At 35.5% G+C, this 22,243-nt stretch overlaps 1 protein-coding gene and 1 long non-coding RNA gene across 2 annotated transcripts in view; both read left to right on the top strand.

Moving 5' to 3' along the window:
* Positions 1-1,217: 1,217 nt before the first annotated feature.
* On the top strand, positions 1,218-4,253 carry LOC135155714 (uncharacterized). Its single transcript, XR_010294900.1, has 3 exons — positions 1,218-1,392; positions 2,647-2,737; positions 3,607-4,253. It is a non-coding gene; the product is annotated as an uncharacterized LOC135155714 (long non-coding RNA).
* A 4,159-nt stretch (positions 4,254-8,412) lies between these two features.
* LOC129262810 (protein scribble homolog) overlaps positions 8,413-22,243 on the top strand; it is a 51,212-nt gene continuing 37,381 nt past the window's right edge. The window contains exons 1-10 of the mRNA XM_064104672.1: positions 8,413-8,553; positions 12,452-12,544; positions 13,277-13,357; positions 13,902-14,028; positions 14,715-14,896; positions 15,253-15,429; positions 16,415-16,531; positions 17,520-17,582; positions 20,227-20,475; positions 21,902-21,958. Of these exons, the coding sequence (XP_063960742.1) occupies positions 8,413-8,553; positions 12,452-12,544; positions 13,277-13,357; positions 13,902-14,028; positions 14,715-14,896; positions 15,253-15,429; positions 16,415-16,531; positions 17,520-17,582; positions 20,227-20,475; positions 21,902-21,958 (1,287 nt within the window). The remainder of the gene's footprint in view (positions 8,554-12,451; positions 12,545-13,276; positions 13,358-13,901; positions 14,029-14,714; positions 14,897-15,252; positions 15,430-16,414; positions 16,532-17,519; positions 17,583-20,226; positions 20,476-21,901; positions 21,959-22,243) is intronic.

The raw sequence follows: 22,243 nt of genomic DNA on the forward strand, positions 1-22,243 counted from the left end.
CTGATGATGGCCACTTTAGATTTGATGATGGTCACTTTCAATTTATTTATCGCTTTTCATTTGATGGTCACTTTTTGTTTGATGGTCACTTTTTATTTGATCACTTAATTTGATGGTCACTTTTTATTTGATGGTCACTTTTTATTTGATGGTCACTTTTCATTTGATGGTCACTTTTCATTTGATGGTCGCTTTTAATTTGATGGGCACCTTTTATTTGATGATCACTTATTTGATGGTCACTTTTAATTTGATGGTCACTTTTAATTTGATGGTCACTTTTAATTTGATCATCAATTCTTATTTGATGGTCACTTTTAATTTGATGGTCGCTTTTTATTTAATGGTCACTTTTTATTTGATGGTCACTTTAAATTTGATTGTCACTTTTTATTTGATGGTCATTTTTAATTTGATGCTCAGTTTTTATTTGATGGTCACTTTTAATTTGATGGTCGCTTTTTTGTTGCTCACTTTTTATTTGATGGTCACTTTTAATTTGATGGTCACTTTTTATTTGATCATCACTTTTTATCTGATCATCACTTCTTTGACGGTCACTTTTTATTTGATGGTCACTTTTTATTTGATGCTCACTTTTCATTTTATGCTCATTTTTCATTTGATGCTCACTTTTAATTTGATGATCGATTTTTATTTGATGGTCACTTTTTATTTGATGGTCAATTTTTACTTGATGGTCGCTTTTTATTTGATGGTCACTTTTTATTTGATGCTCATTTTTTATTTGATGGTTACTTTTTATTTGATGCTCACTTTTTATTTGATGGACACTTTTTATTTGATCGTCACTTCTTCTTTGATGGTCACTGTACATTTGATCATCGCTTTTCATTTGATCATCACAATTTCAGTTGATGGTTTCGGCATTCCATACATGGTCGATTTATATTTGATGGTCACTTTTCATTTGATCGTCGCTTTTTATTTGATCGTCACTTTTCATTTGGTCGTCGCTTTTCAGAGTACGTGCGCATAAACGTGTCGCAGCATAGACAAATAAATACGTATAGACTGAAAGGTAGCACCCGCGGAAAAGCCTCATTTAAATAACATTTGCATATAACGTACAGATACTCCATAGAAGCTCCATGGTGATAAGCGTATTTTTTACCACTTTCGGCCACACCCCCTGGGAGACATTTGAACCGAATCCTAAGCCTCCATTTGCATATTGCTAATGAATCATTTATTTTTTCTTTGCGTACTCGCAAGATACTGTGATTTGATTGGACCTTACCTTATGAATAATGTATTTTTCTATTGAAATTCGTACGTCATAATTTGACCCCATCGTCACTTCCGCTTAATTAAAGGCTGAAAGATGACGTCACCCGCACAGAAGAAGATTATATCCTTGAAAGATTTTCGGTGAGTACTGTCAGATTAACGCTGAATTTTAATTCATTTACAAAAATAAATCAAAAGATCTAATGTTATATGGATCTTGAGAAGTCTGGGTACAACATGAATTAATTTGTGTTTATAAAAAGTGAATAATTAGGAAGCAAACGACTTGCGAAAACTCAAAACTATTTCCATCGTCGTGAGCTAAAAATGTAGGCTAGATTACATGTAAATCTCCATCTGCTACCATTTGAGACCTCGTATTAATTATCACGCCAGACTTTTGGGCGAGAGTTAATTTCTCTGAAATTTCGACGCCTACCGAGATCTCGGCAGGCATAAGCGCATGGAAAGAACTAACCCACGGGGCTCCGGCCCGCGGGCCGAACAACAACAACAACCCCTGGGTTAGGAAAGAACTAGATATAGTCCCTTTAACGTTTAGGCTAGACGTTGTCTGGGATCTATCGCGCATCCATATTGACTCTATAGAAAGACATTCACTCCATTAACCCGTTCCCTTCTTTGAATTCACATATCAATAGGACCGGAGCCTAGTCCTGGCTTGATTTTTTAATTTTATAAAGATGTTTCATTTCCCAAAGGCAAAGTCCAAACTTATTTATAGTTCTTTTCATGTTTTTTTTTAATTTTTCTAAACTTGAAAGTTAATAATAGGCCTACAGTAGTAGGGCCTACAGGTCTTGGCTAAAGCTAAAAGAAAACTTTTCTACCTCTTATCCTATCTATTCTCTAGCTTAGGTTTATAGACCTAGACTAAACTTACTTAGGCCTACAAGGCTACAACAAAGCGACCTCCTGTATAATCTATATAGGCCTAGCCCTAGGGCTAGGCCTAGTATTATTTCAGTCACTAAGTCAGGGTCTAAGTTAAGGATTTATTTATTGGAGGTTAGCTTTTGTTTGGCCTAACGTGTAGATTTTTCATCGGGGCATTTGTCGTCAGAGCAAATGTCATGAAACCATTAAAAAAACCCTGGGTCAAGACAGCTTTAGCCTTTAGTTTAGATCTAACACTTGTATGATTCAATAACATTGAAATTTCGCAGAATGGTAGGTTTAACAAAAATGAAATTTAAATCTACTTTTGATGTAGATCTAGATCTACTTACATTTAGTTCCAGATCTATGTACGCCAGAGTCTGTGATTAGATCTAGATATATACGCTATAGTCCAAGTGTTATGTGTTTTAATTTTTTTTTACAATAGCTTGTATTGCTGACATTTCTGTCTGCGTGTATTGTTCTATTCAACAGACATAGAACATGATGCTGCTTCACATCCTCTTTTAGAGACTCGAGGATTACAAGACCGAATTAAGCTGCAGGACCCTCCTGATTCATAAAGGTAAAAAAAAAAACAATAATCATCCTATCTATCAAACTGAATGACTTCATGTATTTACAGACCAAATGACTTTATCCAAAAATGAGTCCAGATGTCAATGATTTCATTGTCCTAAAAGCGTTATATTAAAATCCATTTCAAATTTCAATACCCATGTTCAATAATTTACAAGATAATAACTCTTTTTAGTGTCAATACACAAATCAATTTCTTTGAAAATTTGCTAACTCATAGATTTTGGCATCATTGGCATCTGGAGTCATTAATTTTAGCCATGCCTTATTTCGGTGCAAATCAAAATCTACATCTCTGCAAAAAATACATACTGACTAAATATCTAAATATGAATATGGTATCAAATTATTTGGGAGAATATACTGATTCTAGTGTTATATAATTATTATGTGTTCATGACATATTTTTACATTAAATTGGGGTTTTGTGAGGTGTCCTTTTTTTTTGGGGGGGGGGGGCTCACATGGTAGACCAAGATATAAGTTGTATTGACTAAATGAAAATAAAATCAGCTCAGAGACTAGGCTGGAGTCGTATTGACAGGCTCCATTTTAATTTTCACCTGTCATGTTTTCAGGGGACAATTAATATCACCTACCGGTAGATCTAGCTTGTCAAAATTAAATAAGAAAATCAGAATATACTAGGCTAAGCAAGTGGAAAATCATATGTAATCAACTTATTTGCTTCCTACCCACTCATGAATTCTTCAATCCACACCAGATTTTGTAAAGGTGACTCATTCGGCTTGTGGTTTCATTAAACTTTTATACATATTTTTTAATTTTTTTAATTTTTTTATGATGGCTTGATTGAATTGCTAACATTTCTGTCGTTTTTTTTTTTTTCAACAGATATGGAACATGACTCTGCTTCACATCCTCTGTTTTAGAGACTCAAGAAATACAAGACCAAATTAAGGGTTTGCTTTTTAATTCCAATAATAATTTTCTGGAGGAAGAATTAGGGAATAATGCATTGACAATATGCCAAACATCCTATATCAAACTGAATTACTGCATGTATTTACAATAGAGTGTTGTAACCGCCCCCCCCACACTACTGACCAAACAAAACCCATAAACAATTTAAGAGGGATACGGTTATTTTAGGGGTAATTATACTTGCTGATTGTAGCAGTAGTTTTTACAATTATGGATGTAGATAATGATAATGTTTATAATAATAATACTTAGAATAATAAATTTATTACAATGACATAACAGGAATGATAAATAAAAATTCAGCAATACAATATGTACATGAAATTGTGTAACAATTTTGGCAATGAAGAATGTTTAACAAAAATAATGATCAATGAATTCGGGGGGGGGGGGCATGTGACATTGCATCTGTGTTTGTGAGGACAGTAGTCTCTTTCACACCATTTCATCTTAAGCAGATGGGAACGAGCTCTGATCAAAATTTGATCTTTAAACTCAAGAGGAAAATAATTGTTACCTGATTTATGTATTTGGAATAAAATGAATTGAAATAATAATTTTGTCATTGTCACTGAATTAACAAGTCTTCTATAATTCTTTTTAGCTGAGAGTTTAGGTGAATCAAGTTATTTCAGGAGACACTGGAAGTACTAGTAGAATTAATGGACGAGCAATAGTGAACAAGCAGCATAAATTTAAGAGTAATGAGACCTACATTTTGCAGCCATGGATCAAGGTTGGAGGGGTGGTAGTTGCAGGTTTTCTCTGTAAAAATCACCCCCATTAAAAAACATAACAAATAATATATAAAGATATTTTTAAAAAATGAATAAATTTGAAAATAAAATAGAAAACAATCCTTTTGAGAACCAGGACCTTTAAGGTGGAGGGCAAAAGACCCCCCCCCCCCCTTAAAGAATGTTTGATCCATGGCTGTTATGTAGATGTGATAGAGAATTTCTAAATATATATATTTTTTTTAATGAGAAAGATACATGGGTGATTTCATGTTTGCTGTTGAACTTTTGGTGTGGCGTCTTACAAGTTTTACATCATCATTACAGCACCAAAATTACAATCAAATTGATTCATAGATTCATCTCACTTGATGTTGAGCTATTAATGTGATTTGGATTATTTTTGTAAACTCACATTAGGTTTTGGAGGAAGGAAGAACTAAATTGTGCTACGAACACCAACGCCAAAGTTGGAATCACCCAGTGTATTTTCTTTTTTTAATGAATTGCGAGAAGAGCTGAGAGGTGGAAAATATAAGAGAAAGAGTTGTGTGTGTGGTTTAATAATGAGAGTGCGATATGGCAAAGAGAGAGCTGAAGAGAGATTAAAAGAATAGATAATATATTATAATAATAATGTGAAGGGGCATAGGGTGCACAAGAGAGTGGACAGAGCCAATTGACAATTTACCCACAAGGAGAAACAATAAAGGGCCATTTTATTCTTTATTTATTTTGAGAGGAGGCGGGGATAAATGAGGGAGAAACAATTTATAAAGAGTGGGGAAGAGGAATAAGATGAATAGAGATGACTTAAAGACAAAAATTAGGCCAATCAGAGTGTGTGTGGGGGGGGGGGGGGCAAAGCCGATCAGTGCGCCCCCCCCCCCCCCCAATTTGACAGGCTCAATTAAAAATTGTAATGTAAAGTGTGTCCCCCTTCTGAAAGTGAAGACCCCCCTTTTTTTTGCTTTTCAAATTTTTCCTTGAGAAAATGTGCCCCCCTTTGGAAAAATACTAGATCCGCCCTGCCTGAAACTGATGAAGTTTGGTAATGACATGTCACTTATCTGTGCTGTTAAAAAGAGTGAACACAAAGAAATTAGATTACCCCCCCCCCCTGCAAAAAAAAAATTAAATGATCATTATCAATAATTGGAAAAGCTTAGCGTAAAAAACACACTATTAATTAATTACAGAAAATAAATAGGTTCTAATTAAATCCAATCCTATTTTCTAAAGAAATTTTGGATTCAGAATTTGTTTTTACTATATCATTACTAACGATTACACTGCGATGTGAAACATGCCTCTAGTGATTCTGATCTGGAGAACAGCAGAGAAAGGTCGTATTTTTTTTTAGATGAAAGAACCAAATTACAAAACCAGTAAGTGAAACGTTCAAACTGAAATACATTGTTATTATTTATATTGGCGTATTGTTATTGTGATATAAACTAGTTCGTAAATATCTTCCCCTTTCATTTACACCGATGTTAAAAAGAAGATAAAAACAGGCTGATTCACCCCCCCCCCCCCTCCCCCATCTCCAGGTTAAACAAGATTAAGAAAAGTGTCAGGCTGCGGTGCTAGTGTACGTTGCATGTAAACTGCATTCTATGCACGGATTGAAAAACGATGCATGCATGATGACTCATTGTAGTGAAGAACGCTGATTGGTCAATAGTAGTAAGAAGTAGATTAATCACGTGATGAATATATTAAATTTCATGAATAATTAACGCAAAGTTGACCTCGCTCAATGCGCATGCGTGACGCTGATCTCCACTTTCTGCTTTGTCATATAAAGAGTCTATTGGGATGTGTGGAGCAGCGAACTGATGAATTATTCATGTATATGCAAATGGGGGCTTAGGATTTGCCCAAATGTCTCCGACAAAATGGCGGAGCTTCGGGGGCCTGGTACATGAGGATTTGCTCAGTGCATGCTCACTGCGACACGTTTATGCGCACGTACTGTAAAAAGTGATGATCAAATGAAAAGCGACGACCAAATGAAAAGTGCCGATCAAATAAAAGCGACGATCAAATGAAAAGCGACCATCAAATATAAAGCGACCATGTATGGAATGCCGAAACCATCAACTTAAATTGTGATGATCAAATGAAAAGCGACGATCAAATGAAAAATGAGCATAAAATGAAAAGTGAGCATCAAATAAAAAGTAACCATCAAATAAAAAGTGATCATCAAATTTAAAGTAGCCATCAAATAAAAAATAACCATCAAATAAAAAGCGACCATCAAATTAAAAGTGAGCATCAAATAAAAAGTTAGCATCAAATAAAAAGTGACCATCAAATAAAAAGTGACCGTCAAAGAAGTGATGATCAAATAAAAAGTGATCATCTAATAAAAAGTGATCATCAAATAAAAAATGAGCATCAAATATAAAGTAACCATCAAATAAAAAGTGACCATCAAATAAAAAGTGACCAACAAATAAAAAGTGACCATCAAATAAAAAGTGACCAACAAAAAAGTGACCATCAAATTAAAAGTGACCATCAAATAAAAAGTGACCATCAAATAAAAAGCGACCATCAAATAAAATGTGAGCATCAAATGAAAAGTGAGCATCAAATAAAAAGTGACCATCAAATAAAAAGTGACCGTCAAAGAAGTGATGATCAGATAAAAAGTGATGATCAAATAAAAAGTGACCATCAAATTAAAAGTGACCATCAAATAAAAAGTGAGCAACAAAAAAGCGACCATCAAATTAAAAGTGACCATCAAATAAAAACTGAGCATCAAATTAAAAATGACCATCAAATAAAAAGTGACCATCAAATTTAAAGTGACCATCAAATAAAAAGTGACCATTAAATAAAAAGCGACCATCAAATTAAAAGTGACCATCAAATAAGAATTGATGATCAAATTAAAAGTGACCATCAAATTAAAAGTGACCATCAAATTAAAAGTGACCATCAAATAAGTGATCATCAAATAAAAGGTGCCCATCAAATTAAAAGCGACCATCAAATGAAAAGTGACCATCAAATGAAAAGTGACCATCAAATAAAAAGTGACCATCAAATAAAAAGTGACCATCAAATTAAGTGATCAAATAAAAAGTGACCATCAAACAAAAAGTGACCATCAAATGAAAAGCGATAAATAAATTGAAAGTGACCATCATCAAATCTAAAGTGGCCATCATCAGTTCAAAAGTGGCCACTATCGAATCAAAAGCAACCATCATCAAATCAGAAGCAGCCATCATCAAATCAAAAGTGGCCACTATCGAATCAAAAGCAGCCATCATCAAATCAAAAGCAGCCATCATCGAATCAAAAGCAGCCGCCATCAAGTCAAAAGTGGCCGTCATGAAGTCAAAAGTAACCGTCATCAAATAAAGAGCAAGTAAAAAGTGGCCGTCATCAAGTCAAAAGTAACCGTCATCAAATAAAAAGTGGCTGCCATCAACTTACAGGTGTCCTTTTGGCGCGCACATCAGGAACGCCGAAAGGACAACATTGATTTGATGTTAGAAACTGATTTGATGATGGCTGGTACAGAGGGATATGATGCTGAAAATTGATATGATGATGGCCACTTTTGATTTACTGATGGCTGCACTTGATTTGATGATGGCTGGTACGGAGGTCCATCAAATCAAAAGTGACAGTGATCAAATTTTAGCCTTTCCGCGTTCCATAGATTTCAAGTCCGGTGTTGGCCTTGGTGTTGGTGTTGAAATTTGGATTGCTTCCCCTCGCTCCAAAACTTATTCACAGTTTGTAAAACCGATCCAGATCATATTGTTGACATCTCAACTACTAGTGAGTGACCATCGGGACCATCTTCATATTATGTTTGGTGTTATAATCATGTAAAAATTGACCTAACACCAACACAAAAGGTCAACACTGAACTTGAAACCACCCATTTTTAGATTGTTACTACAACTGGTATTCATATTGTAAGTAATGAGTGGTTACCGTCTATTCCATGCCCTTCCCCCCATGTACTTACCAGCTGAATACATCGACACAGCCGCCCTCTACCCAGGAGAATCCCGGCGATGACTCAGCTGCCGAGCGCTCGGGAGTCAAGTTTGCCCCTGAGCCTAAATTCCATCATCTTACAGAGGTCAGTTGGCCGTTGGATGCCAAGTCAGCATTCTTCTACTTCTAATACCTGTCCTTTCTTCTTGTCTCTTCGGTGTTTTTGCCATTGTTGTTGTTGTTTTTTCCGTCTTCTGGGGCCTGTTTCATAATGGACTTGCAACTGTTGTAACTTTGCCATTATGGCAACTACCATGGCAACAGGACACAGCAGCCAATCAAAATCAAGGTTACCATGGTAGTTGCCATAATGGCAGAGTTACAACAGTTGTACAGTAACTTTTTATGAAATGGGCCCCTGATCATTGTCTCGCTGTGCTTTTGTTGTGTCTCTCTGCACTGGTGATTCACTGCACAATGTATAATACAGTTGATGTGGAAGAAAATACCTCTTATTTACTAGAACGTTGGGATTAACTGTCTATCTACTGACCTAAAAAAAAAGCATATAGGGTAGTATCAAATGTATAGATTGGTTATTGGGATTTGTTATTTTGCAAGACTGGTTTTTACCTTTATTTATGTAATATCTTCAAAACAACAGTATTTCATCAGACATCCCCAGCAGTTTGCATATTGAGAATCAAATGATGCCACTTAAATATAGAATTATTAAAAATATCAGAAAGAATAATAGACCTCACAAAATAAGGAAAGTTAAATAACCTAAAATTAAAGCTGTCTGACTGTATTTTACAAGTAACATTGATCATCACTGTGTCACCTTTTGAAATTCAGTCATAAATTGTGAACGTTTGTGCTGATAGAACACCAAGTTATGCTGTCATAAATGTTTAAAAAAAAGAAGAAATAGATGCTCTTTAACATCTCTGCTGCTTACATGTGTATGTGTACTGCTTGTCCGTATTAGGAATAAAGTGTGATATGGTTATATGTCAAGTCGTGCATCTTTGATTGGTGTCAGTAAAAAAAATTGGTTCTTAATGTAATTGTGTAGTAATTATCTGTATGTTTAGTTTTTGTTTTGTTCCAGAAAAGTGAACTGTAACACATTCTGATCTCACTGACCAATACAATTTTGTATTTTCCTCTTCCATTTTCTATCTTTAATGTCTCTACATATTCTGTATATCTGTCCTTCAGATTCCATTGAGCTCTTTCATTCTATATCTCACTCACTTTTTCTGACTCATATGTAGACCTGTTTCCCCCTTGTCTCTCAGTATCTATCTATCTATCTATCTATCTATCTATCTATCTATCTATCTATCTATCTATCTATCTATCTATCTATCTATCTATCTATCTATCTATCTATCTATCTATCTATCTATCTATCTATCTATCTATCTATCTATCTATCTATCTATCTATCTATCTATCTATCTATCTATCTATCTATCTATCTATCTATCTATCTATCTATCTATCTATCTATCTATCTATCTTGTTTTGGTGTTCTCCAGTTATGTTCACAAGTTAGATTTGATATTTGTCATATCAATATCTTTGATTGTTGTAGATTTGCCAGTGTTTCATTCCTTTTATGCCATACAGATGTTTAATGGGGGAGGGCAAAAATAATTCATAAATATGATTCTCCTTTAATTATTTTGTATACTTAGGGTTGATTTTAATATTGAAATAGCCAAATACATTGTAGTTTATCCCTTGACATATACCTATAGAGTTAAATTCAGATTGATATGTGTACTAATATACCTTTCCTGGTACTAACTGACCATTTCATTTGATGACATTCATTGCCATTCACAAGCTGATTCATTTACCACATTCATTAATATTTCATCTTTAGATTTAACAATTTTATGGTTGCAATGCAAGAAGTAACTAAGGCAGCATTTTTTCGTATTACAAGTGTGCAAGACTTCATAAAAAGAAGATTGCTTTAGCATGTGATTTTCAGGCTATGGTGGTCAAAAACTCTTCTTCTGTCTAGATACATTGGTGTATCCTGGGGGAGCCAGTTCAGTCCCCCGCCAAAATTTTGAAAACTTCATTTTTTTTGGCTGAAAATTTTCCACAAAATCCACAAATAGTGTGCACAAAATCCTTCAATTTCGCTTTAGAAAATGCAAGTATGCCTCCTGACATCGCTGTCAATTTTATCTCCCCCCCAGAAAAAATGCTGCTTATGACCATATCAAACTTTGAATTGAAACATTACCGTAGTCCTATTTGTTTATACTAATTGGTTTTCATACAAGCAGTTGGTCTACTTTTCTGATAGTCTCATATCATATGATGAGCTAAATCCATGAACTGCTAATGCTGTATTCATGAAAAAGAAATGGGGGGGGGGGAGGTAAGAAAAGCAGCGAAAATGTGTTGTGTCTGTCATATCACAAGCCCGACCATGTTTTTCCAAGTAACAATTCATAAATTTTCTCACATTCTTTATAACACATGACTAGTGTATTGTTAAAAGGAAAACACACACACACAAAACAATCATTGAGTTATGTGTATGCATGTGATACGCGTGCACGTTGATTGCCTGTATTCTATTCTCATTTCATGTGTATGTAGTAAATTGTGCTCCCATGTTTTCTAAGCCATGGGAAGAACAGCAGGGGACTGTTTCAGCCATTCTCATGGACAAATTTCCTCTGAGCCAATCAGATGCAAGGGTTTTAGTAGCTTATAACAGATTGTATGTAAAAAATAAATTTCATGAAAAGCTCCCTAGTATTGCATATTGACAGAATCCCCTAGTCTTGATCGCATTCCTCGTGAGTGAATTAGAATTACTTTCATATGTCTATGATGTAATTCACCCTACATAAATTATTCATCCTATAGGGTTAAAAAAAATTGTTCAAATATGTAATGTCTCAACAGTGAACCATTAGAAACTTTTTATCCAAGAGTAGATATCCTAATTGGCTTCATGACTCATACATGTACATGTATGTGGTGTTGCCAACATAATATCCATTATTGGCAAAGTTACTCTTAATTGTTTGTTTCATGGACAGCGGCATGTTTTTATTTCTTCTTCTTTGCTCATCTATTCTTCACATACTGTTGCATGATTTTCGTACATCTGTATTTGAATATAGTTGGTTTCGCTAAAGCATGAAAGAACAAAAAGGCAGTGACTTTCCTGTTGAAGATGGACACATAAACATAGGAAATGAAATTGATGCATGTTTTTAGTAACAAATGGTGACACTCATTTTTTTTTTCCTGTTCAAGATAAAACAGTATTAGTGCTCTTTGAACATATTCCTTTTTTTTTTTTTCATTTCCAGTACTTTCATATTCTTAATGTGACAATGCTTGCCAATTGAAAACTGAAAATGATAAAGCTGTTGATTTATACTATATTATCCTTGACCTCATTCAATAACATACTGATCACTTTGTATAAGTTTGTTACCCCATGTTTTGATCAGCGATTTAAAATTTTGGAAGCCAAAATAAGAATCAGATCTCTAACAGCAAACCAGACCTGCCAACTTGTATGATTTAATTGCATTTCTTAAAAATTTTCAGAGAAAATATGACTGTACAACTTTTATCAATATCTACTCTGTTAAATGGCCATGCTTTCCCGACAACAACGCTGGGATCTTAAGTCAAACTAAAATCTCAATGAAATACCCCCCCCCCCTCCCTTGTCAACATTAAAAAAAAAAATGTAAGTTTTGATGCAATCTTGATCAAACCATTGTCAACATCAAATGCAAATGGGAATTAAAGTGGGGTATTAGGTCAAACTTAAATCTTGGTGACCCCCCTCCCCTTGAGTGTGAGAGCATGGATAATACATAACCTAAAAAAAAATTACATTTAGACTACTCATCTCATTGTTACACCACACATTTCAGTCATGGTTTACATTTTTTTTTTAATTCACAATATGGGCTGTGATGTCTAGAATATAAGAAGGATAAATCCTAATGATTGCATAACTATTTTGATTATCTCATCTGCAGAGAATAACCCTTCGGTTAGTGAAGGATAGCAATGGTCTCGGCTTCAGCATCGCAGGGGGAAAAGGTTCACCTCCCTTCAAAGGAACTGACGATGTAAGTATTGGACTTGTCTTTAAGATAATTCTATTATACTTATCTAGCACTTTTGACCAATGTTTCAAAGCGCTGTTTATACGAGAGGCGAAACATGTTTATAATTATGACATCATTTAAACTTGCTTAGAATTTATGCTCCCTTCATGCATTCCCAGAAGCTGTCTCTACGGAGAATTGCCTATCGTAAACACACCTTTTATGTTTGCGATTGGCATTTAATATTGGTGTCAGGATTAGAATGAGAAAGGACGTTGCAACCTAGTTTTGAACTAAGCATTAAGATAAGCCCGACAATGATTTTAACCTGAAAATGAGAAGCATATACACACTTAGAGACTCTTCAGATCGAAAAAATTTGTGAATCCCAGACTGGTCCTACATGTATATCATTCCTCTACAATCAAGTCGACAACCATATTGACGGTAGAAAATATTGAAGTTATTTCAAAATTCAGAGGCCTTAATTGACAGCAGATTTGTATTCAATTTGTTTATTGTGCTCTATCAAGCACTCATGCTAAACAGATTAAGTGTCAGAGATGATTGTAAGCAGGATTTTTAACTATCTACCCTGCCTAAATCTGCAACATGGGATATGTTTTAACATTGAAGTGAGTTTGGATTTTCAGGGCTCTTTTTAATAGCACTTTCGGGTGAAATTACCCAGAGTCCATGTGTATTTATCAAACTGATTTTAAGTTTCCCTCTATTGCTGTTTTTTCTCTTCAGTCGATATTCATCTCCAGGATATCAGAAGGTGGTGCTGCCGACAGGACGGGTGCCTTGCAAGTTGGTGACAAGGTCTTAAAGGTAATACTCAACTTCTTTATTGAAATCTTTAATTCTTTCTTGTTGGATTCTCTCCCTATGGCCAAAGAAATGTACACTCTGTTATATGTTATTGTTTTGTGGTGTACTTTGAATTCAAGTCACTGCATGTTAATGTAGGATATTTTGAATAGATGGTTATGAAGATAGTGATGATGAGAGTGGTGGTGGTGAAGATGATGATGATGATGACGATAATGATATTGATAGTGATGAGAATAAACGAATCGATGAGGGCACTGACAATGAGGACATTTCTGAAGATGATGTTGATGATGATTATGTTAATGATAACCCATTCTTTCAAATTGAATTTGATGTCTCAAGAACAAATCCAAGGCTTTGTCAAAACCATCTTCAAACAGATGTATTAGTAATCAAACTCTTAATCAAGTTTTTAAAACTATTTCTTATTATTGATTAATGACCAATTTCAATATCTTTTTATGCTTGATTGGTGATTTTCACAACCTACTCCTCCATACTGAATTTATTCTAAGAATTTTTAAAATGTTTTTATTGACAGATAAACAATTTTGAAATGGTAGAGGCAAGACACGAGATGGCCGTAGCGCTGTTAACAAAGAGCAAAGAGATTGATCTGGTTGTTCTAAGGGAAACCATGGAGATTGAACACCATGAACCATTAGTCAGTAAGTCAATGGTATCTTGATTTAGCTTCACTTTTCATTTGTGAAACCGACTCCAGGGGTGTCATGCTTAAAGAGTTACTCCAGGCTGAAAATGATATTGTTTGAACAGATAAAGTAAAATCAGGCAATAAAACTCTGAAAATTTCATCAAAATCTGACAAGGAATGGCAAAGTCATGACATATTAAAAAGTTTTTCATTACTTTTATGAAAAAGTTCTATGCATGTCTTCGTGAATATGCTATGAGCAATCTGATCATGTCATATCCCCACTTATTCTTTTCTAAATTATTTTATGAAATTATATTTATTCCTGAATTTTATCATGAATTTAAAAAAATTTGGATTGACAACTGATTTAATGCATAAGATATTGATGTCAAAAATCCTGTAGAATTTTTTTTTTCCAAATAGATACCCAGTGCATGAAATTTATTGTGGAAATGAACCATGTTTCACCCTTGTTCTTTATTTTTTGTTTCGCTTTTAATCGTCAGATGTCACGTAATTGTTAGATGGTGATATTACTAGTAATTAGCAGATCATAAGATGTGGGGAGAAAAATATTCCCCATGGGCAATATAATTCTATTCCCACATTTGTAGAATGGTACAATGACATCTATTATTACCAATTTGACCAAACAGTCCCAACACTTTCTGACTTCTTTTTCCTATCTCTTCCTAGAACACGATCCTCCAGAATTCAGATACCGCATGAACGGTCCCAACGGACCTGCAGAGGAGCTTGAGACGGAGGAGGTCTTACTCAAGAGGACGCGGGGCCCTCTCGGTCTTAGTATCGTCGGTGGTATAGATCACTCAAGTCATCCGTTTGGAGGCGACGAGCCGGGCATCTTCATCTCAAAGGTGAGATGGAATTTTGACTTCAAAAGAATTATCGTAGAGTTCATTTTCATGGAGCTGGATTTCAGTCACAGTGCCCAAAATTCTGTGGCAAATTTGCTCTGAGCCAGCAAGATAGCATGATTTTATTTGCTTTGTACAAGAGCTTGTAAATTGTTGTTGATAACCATTTTTAAATTTTCAGTGGAGTTGATATCACAAATCTGTCCAGGAAGGGAATTCCAGAGTGAAGGCCCAGCATGAACAAAACCTCTTTCGCCCATTTAGAGTAGTGCTGAGTTTGGGAGCGTAAAGATCTAGATGGGGTTTATCTGTCAATTAGAAAAATATTGTAATGTGTATCCCGTATCGCTGTACAGATTGTCCCGAATGGTTCGGCGGCCAGTACCAATCTGAGGGTAGGTGATCGTCTTCTCATGGTGAACGGCAAGGAGATGAAGGACGCTACACATCAGTTTGCTGTCAACACGCTCCTCTCAAACTCACAACACATTCACTTAATGGTCAGGCATGATCCGCCACCTAAGGGACTCATAGTAAGTACTTGGAGTCTTTTCAATAGTGATGATAAAATAATAATAATAATAATTGGACTTATATAGCTCTTTCTCCAGAGGATACAAAGCGCTGTTCATGGCATAAGACAAGTTAAGGTTTATGGTTATAGAAGTGTGTTTTGAGATGTTTTTTGAAGAGGTCAAGAGAAGAGAGGTTTCGGAGAGATGGAGGGAGTTTGTTCCAAAGACGGGGGGCAAGAGATTGAAAAGAGTTGAAACCGGCCTGTTTTCTGGATTTTGGAATGACATAGGAAGGAGCAGCTGCAGAACGAAGAGAGTATGTAGATCTTTGTTGCTGAAATAATGAAATATGGTGTTAGCAGTGATAGCAGTAGTAGTGATAGTGATGATGATGATGATCATGGTGATGATGCTAATGATGATGATGAAGAAAAATATGATTATCACAATGATGAAGTGAAGGAGAAGTTGGGAAAAGAGTAAAACATAAGTGTAAGGAGGAGGGCAAAAGCAAGTGGAAAAGGAAAAAAGAAAGGGAAAAGAAGACGAAGAAAAGGGAAAAGAAAAGGGAGAGGGGAGTGAAGAGGAGAAGTAAAAATTATGAGGAAGAGGGGGAAAAGAGGAAAAAGATAGAAAAGAAGAACAACAGCAAGAAAAATAGAAGGAGGAAGGGAGGGAGGGGGAAGACATGTATGAATAATTAGATACAGTGATGAAATTATGTGTGACAAAAATGATAGTAATTAATGGTAATGAGGAGGAGAAAGAAGGAGAGGAGAGGGAGGATCAGTTTAAGACAATGAGAAGTACTATCACTTCTAGGCAATATATTATGTAAATATGTACAGTATATTCTCTCTTTTAGCATCACTTGAGTGTGGAGTGGTGGTAGTACTTTTCACCTTTAACACTGGTAAAAATTTACCCTTGGTAAATACTCTTGATGGTTGGCTGATATTGGCAAAATGTTCCAACGTTGAGTCGTCTTATCTTTCTCTCTCAGGAAATCAAAGTTCCCAAGGCTCCCGGCGAAAAGTTAGGTATCAGCATTAGGGGAGGGAACAAGGGTCATCCAGGCAACCCCCTCGATCGAAATGATGAGGGAATTTTCATCTCAAAGGTAAGGTTCTGCCTGTAATCCTAGTACGATGATAGTTTCTTGTTGGTGTTTTTTATGATGGGGATGATGATGATGAAGATGATGATGATGATGATGATGGTGGTGGTGGTGGTGGTGGTGGTGGTGGTGGTGGTGGTGGTGGTGGTGGTGGTGGTGGTGGTGGTGGTGGTGGTGGTGATGATGATTGTTGTTATGATGATGATTGTTGTTATGATGATGATGATGATGATTGTGATGATGATTGTTGTTATGATGATGATTGTTGTTATGATGATGATGATGATGATGATGATGATGATGATGATGATGATGATGGTGATGATGATGATGATGATGATGATGATGATGATGATGATGATGATGATGATGATGATGATGATGGGGATGATGATGATGATTGTGATGATGATTGTTGTTATGATGATGATTGTTGTTATGATGATGATGATGATGATTGTGATGATGATTGTTGTTATGATGATGATGATTGTTGTTATGATGATGATGACCACGACAACGATAATGAAGATGATGATGACTATGACAACGATGATGATGCTGATTAAGATCATGAGGATGAAGGTGATATTGATGTTAGAAGTAATAATGTTCTTGATGACAATTACCCTGGGGACTAGCAATAGCTTATTTCATAATGACAGTGACAGTTATATTGCACATCTCTCTTTTATAATTAGTATTATTATGATCTCTTTTATTATTAAAAAAAAAAGCTGTTAATCTATGTTTGTACAACTTGTTTATCTGTTAACTCTCTGCTATGCTGTCACACGAATATTATGTATTGAATTTTGTATTTTTTCTCTCAGAAATAGATGAATGTAAAATGGAATTTGAAGGTGATGATGAGAATTTTCATTAGCATCATCATTATTACTTTGTTCACCATTACATTTATCAGTTAATTTTCATAAAAAGCCACAATTCCATCAAATTTTGTGCTCATTTTCATGTCTTTATTTCACAGGTCAACGAAGTTGGTGCTGCAGCTCGTGACGGGAGGTTAAGAGTGGGACAGAGGATATTGGAGGTAAGGAGAAAACATGGGAGCATTTCATGAAAAAAAATTGTCACTTAATTTTACTGACCGATGTTATAAGCTACTGAAAATCCTTGCATCTGATTGGCTGCAAGTAAATTATTCAGTGAAAGTCACTGACAGGGGTGTTCCCTTCCTCTCATATTCCCCACAATCTCAATTTGGCAGTACGTGTATGAAACAAAGTTTTATACACAGATCAAACTCATAGCCAAACCCTTTTAATTTTCGATTTTGATTTTTAGAAAAAATGCCATTGTATTTTGTTTTTGTATGAAATGTATGTTTCAGAATTTTTTTTGTATATTATATATCAAATATATATATTTTTTGGTGTGCATTTTTACCCATGGAGTTGAACCAATTTTACGATTGTTTTTTGCTGGGTATATTAAAAAAAAGGGGGCGGGTAGGGGCAATTTTCTTATTTTAATGTGATTTGAATGACTAGCATCAATTTGTGGTTGGTTTGTTTGTTTGATTTTTTTTTACAATGAAGTTGATATTTTTTAATGAATACTCAGATATCTAATTAATATTGATATGATTATTTACAGATTAATGATCGTTTGGTTTCAAATAGTAAATGTTCTTTAGATATAGTTACTTCATTATCATTACATCAAGCACTTGTCAATCTTGTATTGTACGAAATCTAGCATAGCATTACCAAAACCCATCGGTCAGGAAATGACCTTTGACCTTTCCGAAATCTCCATATCCATATATCATCATTCAAGGTCATTGATATTCCACAACCCTACCTCATTCTCTTGGGGAGACATCTAGTGACCTTTGACATATAAACGTTTCCATACCCATAGTCATTTGAAAGTGACCTTTGACCTTCGAAAATCCACCATGCTCATAATCGTCACTCGACCTTTGACCTTCAATATTCCCCGTGTTCATAGACCATCATCCAAAGGTCATTGAGATTCCCATGACCCCCACCTCATCGCCATGACGATGCATTTCAGTCCAACCATGTCAGTAGATTTAGTGAATGGGCATCTTGGATCTGTGCTTGTTGCACTTGATGCTTCTATGGGAGGAACGTTGAATTTAATTTTCAAACCGCTCCTTGGGTTTTTATGCTTCAACTTAGTTTTTTATTTCAGAGTGTATTGCTTGATTAGAACTGGCTGGAATATTTTGCTTTCAAAATTTGAATTGCTTTTAAGGAGAGGAACTAGAATTTATTCAATGCAGGTCGAGCATGACAGGGTAGACATTCTATGGCTTCTTGCATGCTAAATACTATTTTCTCACTCATATTTTTATTGACTCTCTCCCCCTTTTAATGTGATATTTTCAAGTGGTTTGTGTTGACTAAGTCCATTTCACTTTTAAATTTTTTGGCATTTTCATGTTTTGACAAGAATATTATAGTATGCTTCAGAACCCCTGATTACATGATCTGTTAAAGATTTTGGCAGATATAAGATACATGTATGCGTTACCTCTCCTTTGTCAACACAAACCAAATGGACATTATCTACCATAACTTTGATTGTGTTTCTTCATCTATTCATTTTTGTTTATCAATCTTAATTTTTGTTTTCTTTCTTTTTTTATTTCTCTTCGTTATTTGTTTTGCTGTACCTGTATAATCTTTCCCATTTCTTCTGGTCTTTTTCTGAATATCCCTGTATCCTTATGTTTCCATTTTCATTTCATATTTCAAATGTTTCCATGTTTATTCTAATACATCCACTTATTCCTTCCTTTTACTTCTCTCAACTCCTCCCTATTAATACCCGTCTAATTCTTACATCACACGCTATCACGAACCCTTGATTATATCCCTTAATGAAACCGACCTCCATTCGATTCTTCTTTGTCTATCTTAACAAAAATGTCTTGCTCCTTCATTATTACCTATTTCTGCATTCTAATAATTTCATGTACAAAACCCTAATTGCCTTCAATTTCTTTGCTTGAATCTTTTTCCTTTCAATATTCTGTCTTGCCTACTCTGGTTCTTTTGGCCTGACTCAACCCCACATCTCTAAATATCTTCTACCCCCTTCCGTTACTGTCCTTTTGATATTTTTGTCTTATCCTGTACTTCAAATCTACTCCTTCCAACATCCATTAATCTGTTTTTGTTTTCCCCTCCACTGCCATCTTTACCCTTCTTTATTTTTCATTTATTCCTTTTTTGTCCACCACCCCAACACCACTAACACCACCACTTCTACTACTACAACGAATGCAACCATTCCCTACTATTTCTACCTCATCTTCTCATCATCATCACATTATCAACCATCCACTTTATTACCACTACCACCACCACCACAACGATCACAACCACTACCATACATTACTACCATCATCACTACCCCTACTACTCACTACCACCATAATCACTACTGACACGACACCACTATCTCCATCATCACCACCACATTCACCACTGCTGCTAATTACTACTACCACCACCATCACCATGACCACCACCATCACCACTACCATCATCATTACCACCACTGCCGCCACCATCACTACCACTAATTACTACTTCCACCATAACAACGACCACCACCACTATCATCACCACCACCATTACTACCACCACCACCACCACCACCACTACCACCACCATCACCACTACCACCACCACCACCAGGTGAACGGCCAGAGCATGTTGGGTTCCCGGCACCGAGAGGCTGTGATGGCCCTTCGGGGATGCGGAGACATGCTCGGCATCCTAGTATGTGATGGCTTTGATCCCAGTGAGGTAGCCTACTGGCAGTCCAGGCCAGGGTGCGCCGGCAACCCCCTATCCCAGGTGGACCTCAGCAAGAGGAACAGCCAAGAGAGCATCTCCTCCATCGATAGGGACATGACCACCGAGGAGCTCAACAGGTTAAATCAGGTAAGAACTTCTCTCTCTCACTCTCTCTCTCTCTCTCTCTCGGCATGCTCTATTTGAAAGTTTGTAGAGGATGTCATTTGTTGAAAGCCAGAAGGGTGTTAATCATACACTTTATGCATAGATAACCCCATTTTGACGCGAAAAGATAAGCTGGGGCCCGTTTCATAAAGGACTTGCAACTGTTGTAACTTTGCCATTATGGCAACTACCATGGTAACCTTGATTTTGATTGGCTGCTGACCCCTGTTACCATGGTAGTTGCCATAATGGCAAAGTCACAACAGTTGCAACTCCTTCATTAAATGGGCCACTGGTGTTCTATGATCATTATGTCATGATTGCAAGAATTGTCAAAACTTCACTTTTTATTTGATTTGAATTGATAATTTGGTACAAAAGACAACCCCCCCCCCTGAAGGTAAGGTAGAGAGACCTTATGAATGATTACTTTTAGGTCCCAAAGCCCCTGTACCTATTAGCCCCCCCCCCCCCCTCCCTGATCATTGGGTGATAATCTTCCTTATTGGTTGAATTGTTCAAAAGTCTTTGGAGTAAATTCATATATGATGATGATGATGATAATAGTGATATTAATGATGATAATTATATGATTATATCCATTCATTGTGATGTGATCTTTAAGGAGTTGTGTGGGAATACTAACCATCCAAGTAAAGGCACAATCTTTTCTGTATTAAGTTGCACTGATAACACTTATAACCATTTCTTCATCAAAATTTGATTAAAATTATTGTAATTCATCTATTTTTTCCCCTTTAGTTGATCTTAGGGAGATGTGAAATAAGTAATTGAAATTATAAAAAAAAGGAAATAGAAGAAAAAGTTCATGTAAAGTAGACAACATGAATTTAAGTGTATGATAATATAGAGAAGAATGAATTTATTAAACACTATTGGTTTTGGAAATGCTTAGTGTTCTGTTTTCTTTATCCATTTTAATGGGTTTTATTTACGTTTTATTTACGTATGGTCAGAATTTCATAGATTTGATTCCTTGATTTTAAATGACACCCCTTTAATTTAATGCATAAAATATTTTGTATGATGTTTATAAAACCAAAAAATTAAGTAAATGTACGTTCATGTCCATGATAATTATAGATTTGAATAAGATAGTCTTTGTGCTGTTGTTTTTGTACGATTTATCCAAGTCATATATAAAATTCTGATCATTCTGGTCTGCTAGTACATTTCGAGGTAGTTTCTTTAATGAGATTGCACAGCAGTGCTTGTAGTGCTAAAATTGTAAAGTCCTATAGAGTAAAAACAAGTCAGAGCAATCCCACCTCTTATTTTCCTTTTTTTTTCCTGGTATGTTTTCACCCTTTACTTTTTTCTTTTTTCCTCTCCACTCTCCACTGTCTGTGTGTGCGTGTTATCTCCTTACTCCACCGTGGGCTTCTAGGAAGCTGAGTTTCAGTTAGAAGCCCAGGAATTTGAGGAAGAGGAATTAGCCAAACTGGTGAGCCTTTACGCCATTCCAATATGTAGTTGTCTCACACCCCATACAGGGTGTCCCAAGAAAAAACAACTATTATCCACCTCATACATCAAAACCATTCCCAGAGATGTGTGACACTTGTAATAAAGCATATCATTATAAGTGTGTGTTCAATGTTGATGTTTATTTTTAAAAATCTTCTATTTTTGCACTAAATCTTTGAAGATTGGGACCTTTTTTTTAGCATCCTGTGTGATATGTATTCACACAGCACATGCTTGTATATTGTCAACGTTTGTCATGTTC

This window comes from Lytechinus pictus, chromosome 1 (genome assembly GCF_037042905.1).
Source record: "Lytechinus pictus isolate F3 Inbred chromosome 1, Lp3.0, whole genome shotgun sequence".
Lineage (NCBI taxonomy): Eukaryota > Metazoa > Echinodermata > Echinoidea > Temnopleuroida > Toxopneustidae > Lytechinus > Lytechinus pictus.